This window comes from Mesitornis unicolor, unplaced genomic scaffold, assembly GCF_000695765.1.
Source record: "Mesitornis unicolor isolate BGI_N332 unplaced genomic scaffold, ASM69576v1 scaffold19210, whole genome shotgun sequence".
Lineage (NCBI taxonomy): Eukaryota > Metazoa > Chordata > Aves > Mesitornithiformes > Mesitornithidae > Mesitornis > Mesitornis unicolor.
Window position 1 is genome coordinate 18,800 of NW_010156453.1, and position 13,596 is coordinate 32,395.

Sequence of the window (13,596 nt, forward strand, 5' to 3'; positions counted from 1 at the left end):
GAGGCCCTGGCCCAGGTTTCCCAGAGAAACTGTGGGTGCCCCCTCCCTGGCAGTGCCCAAGGCCAGGTTGGATGGGGCTTGGAGCACCCTGGGCTGGTGGAGGTGTCCCTGCCCATGGGGGTTGGACTGGAGGAGCTTTGAGGTCCCCTCCAACCCAGACCATCCTGTGAATCTGTGATTGTGGGAGGATTTCCCCACAGGTCTTTGACAGGAGATCTCAGCTTCTGCAAAGATCTCAGAGAGGGTCACCAAACCAGCAGTCCCCCTGGACCCCATGGGCACCAGCTTTGCTCTCTCTGCCTGCCCATGTCTGAGGGAGAGCCACCAACTTTTCCTTCTCCAACAACTTACAGAGCCAACAGGTTTTTGGCCTTTGGATCATTTCCACTTCCAAACAGCATTTCCTTCTCTCTGGTGCATGATAAGGCTCTTCCTTCAGAGAGGAGATCCCTTCAAACCTTGTCCTTTGATGCAGGCAACCCTATTCCTGCAGATCCTGCCCACAGCACTGCCAGCTTCTGCCCACACTTCTCCTCCCACCATCTTTGCTCTCCCCAGCCTCGTATCCAACGCAGTCTGACCTCTTGCTGCTCAGGATGGGACAATCCCCAATCGGATCAGTGAGATGCTCCTGGTTCATGATCCTTGGTGCTGACCCAAGTCCAGGAGTTCTCCCAGCATCACCACAAAGCAAAGCAAGCAGTAAACGCAGAAGACGGGCTGAACACAAGGCACTGGCACTTTTGTTTCCCCAGTGGAAAGCGTTGGTTGGAGTTTTTTAATAACATGTTGAACTTTTATGGGAAAAAAGGTTTTTAGCATCACATCCATGAGAGGAATGTCTTCGACCTCACAGGACAAGAGACATGGGTTTGGTCAGCAGACTGGAGGTGACCACCTTTCCGTGATCGTGGGAGAGAGACAGGCACCCGCTTGGGGATGGTGGGACTGGGAGCTGAGAAGGGGCTCAGACGGGGTAGCCTGTCCTTGCCCCCCCAGATAAACCCCTCTGCCAGCCCTACTAAAACACAGCCTGTGTTTCCGATTCGCAAATGCAGTCAGCTAACATGTTTACTTTTTGAGTTGCACACGGTGTCACATCCCCTAAGTGTCTTAAAGTAATACTTGATGATATTCTCTCCTTCAGTAAACATATTGATTAGATTACAAATAAGATTACCGCTGAACACGACCCTTCGCACAGCGCGAGGCAGCACCTCCGCTTCCTCCTGTCAAGTATCTTTGAGTTCATTTGTTACAGGAGCTCTTGATTATTGCGATTTAATGCGACTCTGCTCTTCCTCCCCGCCGGGGATGGGTGATTAGCGGCTGCATTTTGGGATGATTATAACACAGCTTGGGGGTGTTCAGGAGGCAAAGAACTAAAGAGTAAAGGACCTCACGACCTAGAAAACCTAGCGAGTCCCTGAGACGGTGCTGCCCACAGGGCGGTTTGACCTGGAATCAATGTGTGGTCAGGGCTGGGACACAACAGTGCCAGCCCTTGCACCACGGGGTGACATTGGAGTGTGGGTTTGGGAGCATCTCAGAGGCCGGTGGTGGGAGCAGGGGCAGACTCAATCCCCCCAGTTACTGCCAGTGCTGGGGAGGGATGGGGTGGGATGGAAGCAGGGTCACCCCGCCATACCAACAGCCATGCTCCACACCTGCCTCTCCCCGTCAAGGCATCCCCCAGTGATGGGCAAGGGGAAAAATATCCAAGTGCTGCTCAGCTCAGCACATATTAACAGGGATTCATGGCCAGGAGCTGCAGGGACCCCAGCTGAAACCCAGGCACCAGGGTAAGCCACAGTGGCCCACTGCTCCGCACACAGGAGGTGTCTTGCAAAGGCTGGAAGCAGCAGTGAAGCTCATCTGGACAAGAACCGGGACCCTGCACTGCTCTCCCTGCGCCTGACAGCCCCCCCAGAGCACATCCCAGAGATATTTGAGATATTCTCCCTGCACCAGCTCACCTCGACCCTCTTCAAACACATCTCCCATTGAGCCTCACAGATTTGTAACTTGTGGAAATAGCAGCACTTGAAAGAAGAGGGAAAGTTAAGAGGCAGCGGTTTAAATGTTGATTCTGCATGTACGGTGCTTTTTTGACACTGATTTTCTTACATCTTGCCACCACCAGAAGTTCCCTTTGAACATCTCTGTCCTGTTTTGTAAACGTTTCTAACCGGTGGCACGCTTTCTTCTGCACCTCAACTGTTTCCCCTGGCTTGTACCTGCCGCCGCACTTGCAAGCTCAGACGTCTGCTCCCCTCAGCAACCGTGCCCTCCAAAAAGACTTAAATACATAAATAAATAGTCTGGGGCACCCGTTCTGATCAAAGTCTGCTGAAGCACACAGGGCTGTCCTCGTTTCTTTTTTGTATTCATTTTTTAATCGGAGATTTGGGGTTTTTTTTCCCTACCACTTCAACTCGGCTACATCCTCCTTTCTCCCCTTCCTACTTTCTATTATTTAGCACTCGGCAAATGAATAATTTATACCTTGCGTTAAGCAGAAAAGCATTCCCCACCGCCATGACCCGGGGTTTCAGCGGGGCCGCGTCTCCCGGAGCAGGGATGGAGGACTCGTCGCGGCGTAGCTGGGCTCAGAGCACCATCTGCCGCCCGACACAGGGAGAGACGGATACAACACCTTACTAATGAACTAACAGCAATTACAGAGCATTTCCCAGCCCAGCGTTTCAGGAATTAAGCCTGGGCAGGAATGGGATGCGGCATTAATCCCTTCTGATGGTTGAGGGCATGGGGCAGTGAGAACCAGTTGACTCCATGGCCCTCCCCTCTTTTTTCTTTTTCCCCAGAAATCATTATTTTCTTCTCCCTCAACCACAGGGCACCAAAACCCCAGTGCTGACCTCTTTACTCCCTCACACCCAACTCCACACTGACCTCGTTTTTTTCCCATTAAACTCATGCTGGGTGTTGAACCACTTCACCAAAACTTGTGGTACCTTTTTTTCCCCTCAGCTTCTCACACTTTCTCTTTCTCTCCCTCCCAAGTCCAGTCACAAAATGCTCTACAACAAAAGTGTTTACTGGGTACAAAAAAAACTCAGTAGCTTTCCTAAAACCAGCTGTTAGCACCACCATCCTCAGAGCGAGCCGACCATTGCACACCTTTTGTGCTTGAGGTGAAGCACCTGCGAGGCTACTTGCTGCGCAGTTACAGAATGGTCCCCTCTTACACCTCTGAGTAGCTTTGGGTGACAACTTACACTCCCTGAGTTAGCAAAATCAGCTTTAGGCAGGTCTACAGATGGAGGACACCCGCTAGGTCACACGTGAGGAGAAGGGAGCTTCCTTGCAGAAGTTTTTATATATACATGTGTGCATATTTATATATAAATACAGATAAAAACTGTATAGCAATATATATACGCACACATACATTCTGTCTCTCTCTATGTGGATAACTAAAGCAGGCAGGGAGCAGGGGAGCCGTAACCCCAGGTGTGGGCAGTGGTGGGGGGCAGCCCACGCGCGGGGTCACACCGCACCGTCTGACCGTCCTCCACACCACAAAGCAACTTTAGAAACTCCCAGAAGGATCCATCCCCGAGACAGCAGCTCCCATCTCGGGAGGGGATGCGGGCACTGGGGGGTGAACCCTCTCCTCCTGCTCCCCCATCACAGACTGCAGTTATCATGGAGACCCAGGATGCTCTGCAGACCAGCTCTGTCTGTTGTGTAGGTACCAGGGGCCTGGTTTTGTGTTTTCTGTTTTTTTTTTTGTTTGTTTGTTTGTTTTTCAAATCTATTTGTTTTCACGAACTATGCACAGGACCAGCCTCTCTCAACATTTAAAATAACCTGGCTGACTGTGGGTGCAGCCACCTCAAGCTTCCAGCTCGCTCGTTCCTGGACGCTGCTCCACTTCTCGGCTGTCCAGTTTGCTACAGGGTACAAGGCTGGGCATAGGGGACGTCTCCCAGTCCCTCCTCCCCAGCCACAAGCTCCTGTTCTCCACCCACACAATGGCTCTGAGGCATTTTGTAATTGGGGACCTGAGTTTGGGGAAGTTTTGCTGGGTTCAAGCCCCAGCGTGGCTAGCCCTGCAGGGCAGGAAGGGACAGACCCCTGCTGGGATTTGAAGGGTGGGGGAAAGTGGCTGAATGGGAACAGCATTGACCTTCAACAGCACTCTCAGCTCTGCCAACACAACCCTTTTCGGGTTGTGCTCTAGAACAGGGACCCTGAAATATCTACATGTGCACAAAGCGTACTCCTACCATTCAAGAAAAAGGAGGAAGAAAAGCTACTATACAACGGAAAAAATCCACAGCATCAAATCCCACACTATGAAAAGTGTGAGAACATCTAATTTTTATTAATTTTTTTTTAAGGCACTTACCTAAAATTTCTCAAATACTAACGATCAATCCCCCCAGCGCCACCTCCAGGTGAAGGCCTCACCCACGACTTACCCAGATTCTTCCTTTGTCGCTCTCAAAGTGGAGTAAAGCAGCCCGGGTGCTCCATGCTGACGTGCCTGGGATGCCGTTAGGATTCACATTTTCCCTTAAAGCATCATGCACTGGTCTCCTGGGAAATTGGATATATGGTTCTTCAAAGCCCAATCTGCAATAACTGGGCAATGCTCCAACATGTTTGTGTGAAATCAGAACACCAAATGTATCACAGTAAACTAGAAAGCACTTGCAACTTCTTTTCTCCTATTTTTGACAACTTTAATTTTGTTATTGGATTGAAAAGTACGTAAGCACTCGAGTAAAACCACACAGTACTTTACAGTGCATTAAACCCAGATTTGTTATGCATTTGTGCAGGACTTTGGCAGGACCATGGGATGTACCACAGCCCAAACGCCGCTTGTGTTGTTTGAGCAAGTCCTCTATTGACTCCAGAACAGGGAAACTCCCAAGGGGAAACCAAATAAGGTGCAACTCAGCTTCTTACACAAATAACAGTAAATAAGCCAAGAAAGAAAACAAGGGGAAAATATAGCGTGTTTCACAAGAAAAGCTATTTATGAGGTAGCAGAGCAAAATTAAAAAAGCAGGTAGGGGCTGTGAAGTCCTCCTACATCTGCAGCAGCACTGAGCGAGTCCCTCGCAGGAGCCACAGGAGTACAAGGACCATGACTGAAGTCCTAAAAGCAAGTTTTAAAGAATTTATTCCCTTCCGCACAGCTCGGTATGCCATTAACACAAAAAATAAAGGAATCTGGGCTTGCCTCTCTGGGTCTCGGGTGCAAACGGTGCCCAGGGTGGCACTGGAAGAGTCAAGAGCAGGATTTGGCTGTAGCAGCTTTGCAGAGGGAGGACAAATCTGCTCTAGTGTCAGTTGGCAGCCTACAGAATGTTCTAACTGGGATGGCTGGGACACTCGTCCACAGAGGCAGCACGTGTTGGGCAAATTAAAGGCAGGTCACCAAGGTGGTGCAGGCGCCACTGTCTTGCCCTCCTCATTTTCCCCTTCAACTAAGAATTATCTCTTAAACTTACCAGCCTGGCAACTTTCACAAACAGGGAAACACCACTTGCTAAAAACTGTCCTAAAATACTTAGAAGCTAGTCCTATACCCAGTGCTGCTTGCATGGCATTTCCAAAAAATCTAAAGATCTGGATCAACCCAGAGTACCTAAACCTTCTCCTCTCCACATTTTATACACTGTTTTACTACAGTAAGTTGGCTTGCACTTGCCTAAAACGTGTAAAACTCCTTGCACAAACACTGGCAGTATTTAAAGACGGGACCCCTCTCAACTTGAGTTCACAAGCGCAAGAGGTTTGCATGCATACCCAGACACACTGCAGGGAAGCACGGCTGCTGGCACTGCCACAACTGTGCAACCATCCAAGCTGCTGCCCGACTTACCTCCAAAGCCAAGACACTTCTCTACAGATGGACAAATAACTGTAAACATCAGAAAACCGTTAAAATTATCCCCGCATTCGACTGCTCATACCATTATTTGTAATCTAGACAATCTCAGAAATACAGTAAAACTTCTTGGATCGGATTAAAACCCCCAACAAAATCTTAATTAGTGTGAATTTGATGGCATTTATCAGAGCATTCATGCGTGCATCTGTCCCTGACATGGGGCTAATTGTAATTAAAAAAAAAAGTGTAATAAGCCATCATAGACTGACCCACAGACAGAGCATCACAGCTGCAGCAATCTTCAGCACAGGCACCTCCAGTTTTGAGGGTGCTACAAAGAAGAATCACTCTTTGGACAGAGAAGATGAAGGGACAGTAAGTTCCCTTGGAGGTGAACCCCACTTTTTGGTGGGGCTGGGCAAGCTTAGAGGGCAGAGAGGAATCACAGCATCCGTCTTCGCAGGTCATACACAGCAGAGGAGCGCTGGTGTACGCACACATGGCCTGGAAATGCTGACCCTCTTCAGTTATGACTTTGCTCTGAAATGTAAAGCTGCTGAGCAGCTTCAAGAATAGTTACCACTTTTACCACTAAAAAAACCCCCATGAAGTCAACAACTGATCCGCCACACGGACACCTCAGAAGTGGCCACGTGAGGCAGTGGTCACCGCAGCACCAACAGTAATGCCAATATCCCAGCCAAAAATGACATGGATTTGAACTAGTGGAGGGAGATGGGCACTACCAGCTTTGCAGACTAAAAGAACAAGAGCTTTGTAAAGCTGAGGAAAACTATACAGAGTGCAGGGCTCACTGTGCACTTAAAAACTGTCACTTAAAACAAAACCAAGAGTCTTACAGAAGATCTCTTCCTCCTCCCAACTCCCTTGGCCTCTCCAGTGTTATTTCTAAACTACTCCCTCTACTGAAGAGGGAGTGCAGAGCACAGCACATCATGTACTAACTTGAATTTCTCAGACATGCCTTACTCCCAGCTTGCTACTGGAAGCAACACCTGAACACCAGTTTCCTCCCAGCTTACCTGTCCCGGCTCTGCAGATGCTGCGCTCGGTTGCCAGGTGGCCAGCGGCAATTACCATTGACAAGCAGCACTCGTTGCCATTAAAGGAAGGCTATGACAATGTTTGGGCAAAAGTTAAAGTCACTTGTTTCCACTTAATAACATTACAGAATCTGAAAGACAGTTTGGAGTTTACAAACAATTGAAATCTTCAAGTGAGTGTCACACGTGGTCTCAGACGGGTACATCACTTCTGGAGCTCAGCCATTTTTCCAGAGACAAGTGGTGGACCAGCTCAGTGCTGCCCTGAGGTCAGCAGCAGCAGTTCAACAGTGGAGTGTGCTTGGTGCAGTAGCCTGGAAACAGATTTGGATCAATTCTCAAATGAATGTGTTTTTTTCTATTGATCTAATAGCAGGATTAGGCCCTCACAATTGTAAATGACTCTAAGTTGCTTACGAGAGGTGGAATTAAAAAAACCAAATCAACCACAAAACAGTAGCTAAACATTCAGTACAGAGCATCAGAAACACACCTTAGTCATGAAAACCGTGTCCTTCATTATATTCTTTTCTAGTTGTGCTCCAAATTCTGTGGTTTATGTCACACCTTCTGAAAACCACCACAGTTAATTGTGTCTGCCCTGAAGCAGACCGTGTTTTATTAAACCTTCACTAGACAAAACCAAAATACTTTTAAGATCTCATCAGAAAAACTTTCCCTGCTTATAACAAAACCAAACCAAAACCCACCATCCATTGATCTTCGGCCAAGACCCCTGAGAAAACAACGCAACTTCAAGGTTCATAAAGTCACATACCCCCAAAACACTGACAAAACAATATCAAAAACCTGAAGTGCATCTTTAGGAAACAGCATCCCCTCAGGCAGACTGATCTTTTACTGTACCAAGAAAAATAAAGTCAAGAGAAAAGATTTAGAGAGAAAAATACATTAGCAAATACAGATAAATTTGTTTTTAATAAAGGAGTTAATTTTCTTTCAATCCTATATAAAACAATAGCAATTAAAAACTTCATTTTTGAAAGTAAAATATTTACATATGAACAAGTAACTGTGCAAAATTTACATGAAAAAAATGGAAAGACAGGATTTCCTAAAAGACAAAATAAAAGGGGTGTAACAGTTGTCAGGTGTTGATAAAAATACTGATCAGCATTCAGTTTACACGCAAGAGTTAAATTCTACCATGAGAGTTCACACAAAGAAAGCCAAAGTATTTACAGTCATAAAAGTACTATCAATAGACAATTTAATACAATAACCTCTGAAAATATAAAGAACCAATTAGTATATTTGTAATAAAAAAATAGGTACAAAGAAGGGACTTTGCTCTGGACATCTTTAAAGTAGGCCCACAGCTTGCATACAGTCTTTTAGCAAAATAATTATAGTTTACATAGCCATTTTTATGTTATGTGCCAAAAATTATGTACAATTACTGACAAAATACACCAACCATTTTTCAACACTTGATTCACACTGAGAAACAGTCTTTTGATGATTCCTCTCCACTTTGATTTTATTTAATCTAAGCTTTCACTTTAGCTAAAAAACACAGTGCAAGTAAAATATATTTATGCTGAAAAGGTTTTGCTTTTTTTCCTTTTTTTCCTATTTTAACTTTACAGCTTTACAAACTATAGCAAATAAAATGCATTTTTACAGATGCTGCTAAAACATTCAGAAGTAACCCTCCTTTATGGGATTTCAGGGCCTCTAATAAGCAATAACATGATTAAAATTGAGGTTATGTTTAAAATTAACTGTATATCCCTCTAGATTTTGAACATTTTGGGGAAAGATAAATATTCTTTAAAAAAATCAGTTTGCTTTGCTAACTGACTGCTTGAAAACAAAACAAAGCTAAGTGAAATGAGGTCATCTGCTGCAGACGTATGCCTATAGAACTGACTTAGTTGAATAAAACTGAACTAAAATGCACAATTAATGTTGAAACTGCTACAGGGCTGACAAAGGGTAGCTAGTTATTTGCTAAACGATTCCATCAGTCTTATATATGGCTTGTTTGGCAAGAAGGCCACTCAATCAAGAGATGAGTTAAAATTTAATTGTCCTTTTATAGTATCCACAGGCCTTGTAAGTACTCTCACTGTTACAGAAATGTATTTCTCTTATACCGAAGAGTTTATTTATAAACAGGAATATAAAACTGTTCCATGTAAAGAGGTGGTTGTTTTTTAAACAATATCCCATTTGCTTGTTACAAAAAGGCGTAATTTGCAAATATATAAAAAATGTCCTCAGGCGTCTCTCCGTCAAAAATACCTTGATCTTTTCCATTTTACTTAAGGAATGCTTTATATAGCAATAGTGAATGGCTTGTCTCTCGCTCATTTTCTAAACAAAATATGAGGTCCCTGAGGTTCACCCGCGTTATCCTTTGTCGCGTAAACTGTCTGGTTGTTCCAACGCCAGAGCTGCCTGGGACTGCTGCACTTGAACCAGATCCCTGCAAATGAGAAGAGGAGAGAAATCAGAACGTTGCAGGGCCCCCAGGTATCCAAAAACTTTCCAGAGAAAACATGCAAGTTAAGAACTAGGAGATGGGGTGCAGGAAGCTGTCAGACAGTATGCTGTATGCTACCGGATCAGAGACTTCTTTTTAATTCCTATTTATAAACTATAGTTGAACGATCAGAACGTTTCAGTGATGGTTAATATGGAAGAAGGAAAAAAACTCAACAACAACCAAAAATACCCAAATAAAAAACTAAAATCCACCAAAAAAACCCCAAAGCACTGCTCTTATCTTCAGGAAGGCACTAACGACAGGCAATCCCAGCAACCAAAACAGAAGCAGCAGCGTTCTTCACGACATTGCCTTACAAATCCCAAGAGTAGCCCTGGAGTTCATGAACTGGGGGAGCAGCCCTACCCCCCTGGACCGTGAGGTCTTGAATAATGCCTTAGATACCCCCTGATCTTCATGGTAGGGTGTCATGAGCTCTCCTTTTGGGGCAACAGCTCTAATCAAGCTCAGGATTATATCAAGAAGTAGCTGTCCCGGACACAGACATTCTCGAATCATCTCTGAATTCTCCTCTATCATTCAGCAACACTTATCCCTCTGGTACAAACTAGAAGTTTTCCGCACAAACTGGCAAGATAACCAAGTAGTGTATTACCACATTTGTCACTTCAGAAAAAAATGAGGGAAAAAAAAAAATGAAACATTTGGTACCTTTAGAGATACCCACATCCTTCAGCTGTTCAAACGTGCACCGTCTGGTGAGCAAGTCACAAAGCAAGGCTGCCAGGGCAAACTTCAACACATTTTCACTCGCAGAAAACACAGCTCTGACAGGATACATACAATTAACGCAGCACTTCCACGACTATTTCACTTTCCTTTATACAAGCAAGGAAACTCTGGAGTGCTTTAAAGTCATCGGATTGGCAGGAACAGTACCCAGTAACAACTCCTCCAGTAAAGACTGGGATTTGATCACAGCCTGTGCACCAGCAGCACTTTTTCAGCAAGCGGAGGGGTGCGGGCTGGCAGCAGGGCAGGGCCAGCAGGGCCAGCAAAGGAGCAGCGTGGCTCCCAAGCGCAGCGCCCCCGCTGTCCTGGCCCCCGGCAGCAGTGAGGCTCCGGCACCAGCAGATGGCACACGGAGACCGAAACGGCAACCTCCACCTTCCACTGACACCAGACTTTTGGCAGATGTCTGCTACATTTAAAAGGTGCACGAACATAAATACCGGACGTGTTTGTTCCGAGCGATTTGCAGCAGGTTCTATTTCTGTGGCTTATTTACGGGTCGTGTCCCTCATCTCCCCCTCTCCAATTTCATTTACTAGAATGTTTTCTTTTCTTCACTTCAACACTTAGTGACAACAGAAGGTCCGAACACACCTCCCTAGTGAAAAAAGATGTATCTGCTTGAGAGTTTGGAGAATTTTTTAAAAGAATGTCCTAACTAAGAACACCTCAGACCCGAGAAAAACCAAAATACAGAGTACTGCAAAAGCCACGTGAATAAGCTGCTGAAGCTCACACTAATACTGTCCTCTCTACACAGGAAAGTAGTTTATTTACAGTCCATGCACACTATTAATTAAGAAACCAATTTAAACTTGTGCTAGAAGTTACCATCCCTGAGTTAGTAGTATACTGTGTTCAGTGCAAGTGTTCTTACTTCACCACACTGCTAACAGTGAAGTCGGTCTTTGCTACCTGGTGAACCAGCAAGCACCAAATCATTGAAAAGCTGCAGCTGGAATGGTTTCAAGGCTGGATTTTCAAAAGGGTATTTTAAGGCACTTGCACAACTTAGGTGCCTCATTTCCATCAACTTCAACAGAAATTTGAAGATTCGGGGGAGCACTGAATGCTAACTAAATTTTGTCAAATACATATGACTACTAAAAAGACAATAGAAAGAATGGTTGGAAGTGTTTTTAATTATTTAATATTCTTTAGTAGGAGCTCAAGCCTGATTTTATTATGTAGACTATAATACTTCAAATGCAAAGGTAAAATTTCAGGACCAATTCAAGACACAGACCTGTGCTACTCCTGCAGGCATGGAATAAGTTAAGAAGCTTTTTGGTAACTCATTAAAACCACAAGGACACAAAACTGACAGCAACCTGTTATGTTAAATTTTGAAACAAAACAGTACAATTGCTACTTAGAATTGATTTTACAAGTAATTAAGATTCAACATTCCTAGACATCAAAAGCTTACATTTACAAATCTGTGTCTAAGTAACGACAAACCTTATTTTCCACACTTCTTGTAATATGCCTTAACTACAAACTGCAGACAAACGGTGACAAGTGGAGCTCAATTTTAAGATGTCAAGTGACACAGCAGCAAAAGCACAGCTGTGAGTCTATCAGATCAAAAGCAGCTGGTTCTTAATTAAACAGACAAAAAGATTAGATTTCCAGGAAACCTGTAGTTAATTGGTTAACCAGTAAGTGATTAATCTAGGATAACTAAATTAGCCAGATTTAGATGACACACAAACAAGTGTTCACAGTAGATGTAAAACACATCCCATCTCCTAACTGGTATTAACAGACTATTAACATTGCACAGTTGAGCATGCATAAGCAAGCAATGCCAACATTAATGATGCATGGGATCCTGCAGCGTATCCCTCAGAGAACTCCATTTATATACACACCTCTGTAAAAATGCCACATTCTGCAATTTGCATCATTTTAAACCACATATATAAATTAACAGGTTATTTTTTATAAGCCTTTCATACAGTAAGTTATCAGTAACAGGCATCTTAGTAAATTTCAAAACTCAAAATTACTTCAAAAGATGCTCAAAAGGCTTGATTCTTTATAAATAAAAATAACATTTACTAGTACTCAGATTGTTCTCACTTTATATCAAGCACACGTAGATTATCGCTTCTAGAAAATTCAGTGGAAACCAAGGTGCATTCTTTTGAAACAAGCAGCTTTTCTAGAGTGTAAATGCTTTAGCACTAAAAATGTGAAGTTTTCAGGAAGCAATAAACAGAGTTACTAAACTATTGCTATCATGTCACTTGCTATTGGACAAAACTCTGCGAGGAAAAGTCCTCAAACTATGAAGAGAGCTTTTGGCCCTGTAAATGACAAGTTTCAAGAAGATTTTGTTATTTTTAACCACCAGAGAAATCCCATATTGAACGTCTTCCACGCAGGAAGCAATTTTATACCTCTTCATGTTTATTAACTTGTTTAGAAATACAGCAGACAGTCTACCAATCTACTTGAATTTGAATTAAACTAATCAGACACTGAGCACACTGATACTTGGTCTGCAGAGAAGTTTCAAAAGGCCAGGTTAGACAGTAGAATACATAAAGGATATGCAAGAACATCATAATCAGATGGAATTGGTCAAACTGATCTGCTGTAAGGATACTAAAACTAAAGCAAATCAACAGCTGAAGAAGGAAATTAGGCAAGTTCCTATACATAAGGAACAGCTATTCCTACAGATAAGGAATGGCTACAACCACAATAATCTGTTCCCAAATCTACGGAGGTCCAAAAAAGCAGAGAATTGAGAGCACAGAGATGGCTTCTCTAACCTTGTTCCAGTTCCATGAATCAGGAAGCGACAGCTCCAATTGTATTCCCTGTGTCACTACACAGATGGTAAAAATTGATCCTAGTCTTGGAGCAAGCAAATCTGAACAAAAAATACTCTTTGGCTGCTCAGAAAGCTTCTACAAACTAGGGAAAAAAAGCCTCTTGAACAGAAAGGTTTTTACAAAGGCTGGTGCAGCAAAACCAAACATGACAATGCCACTGTACCTCTGTCCCTGATACAGATCCCGGTGAATCCAATTTCCTTTTCTTTCTGGGACCAATTGCAGCTAATGCAGTCAAGTTGGCATCCCTCTGTCTCATCTGTGCTAGCTCTTGCTGCTGCATCTGCATGTGCCAGAACAAGGACAGTTAATTGCTTTTCTTTCCGTTTCCAAAAGAAAAGTTTGTTCTAAGGTGAACACTCACCTCCTTGGCTTTCTGCTTCAATCTAAGTTGTTCTGGATCTTCTTGTCGAGATCGAGACTACATTGATAAAGGATGACCATGGAATGGTTGGAGAAGAAGAAAGGAAAAAATTAATTCAGTTACAAAAGCAGTAAAATATTGTAAGTTTTACATAGCATACGAAAGTTTTTCTTACACTTCAGCAG

General features: G+C 43.9%; 1 protein-coding gene across 1 annotated transcript in view; it reads right to left on the reverse strand.

Moving 5' to 3' along the window:
* Window positions 1-7,958: 7,958 nt before the first annotated feature.
* LOC104547254 (transcription initiation factor TFIID subunit 4-like) overlaps window positions 7,959-13,596 on the reverse strand; it is a 38,612-nt gene continuing 32,974 nt past the window's right edge. Inside the window, exons 14-16 of the mRNA XM_010192903.1 lie at window positions 13,412-13,468; window positions 13,211-13,330; window positions 7,959-9,388 (exon numbers count right to left, since the gene is read on the reverse strand). Of these exons, the coding sequence (XP_010191205.1) occupies window positions 9,221-9,388; window positions 13,211-13,330; window positions 13,412-13,468 (345 nt within the window). The 3' untranslated portion in view covers window positions 7,959-9,220. The remainder of the gene's footprint in view (window positions 9,389-13,210; window positions 13,331-13,411; window positions 13,469-13,596) is intronic.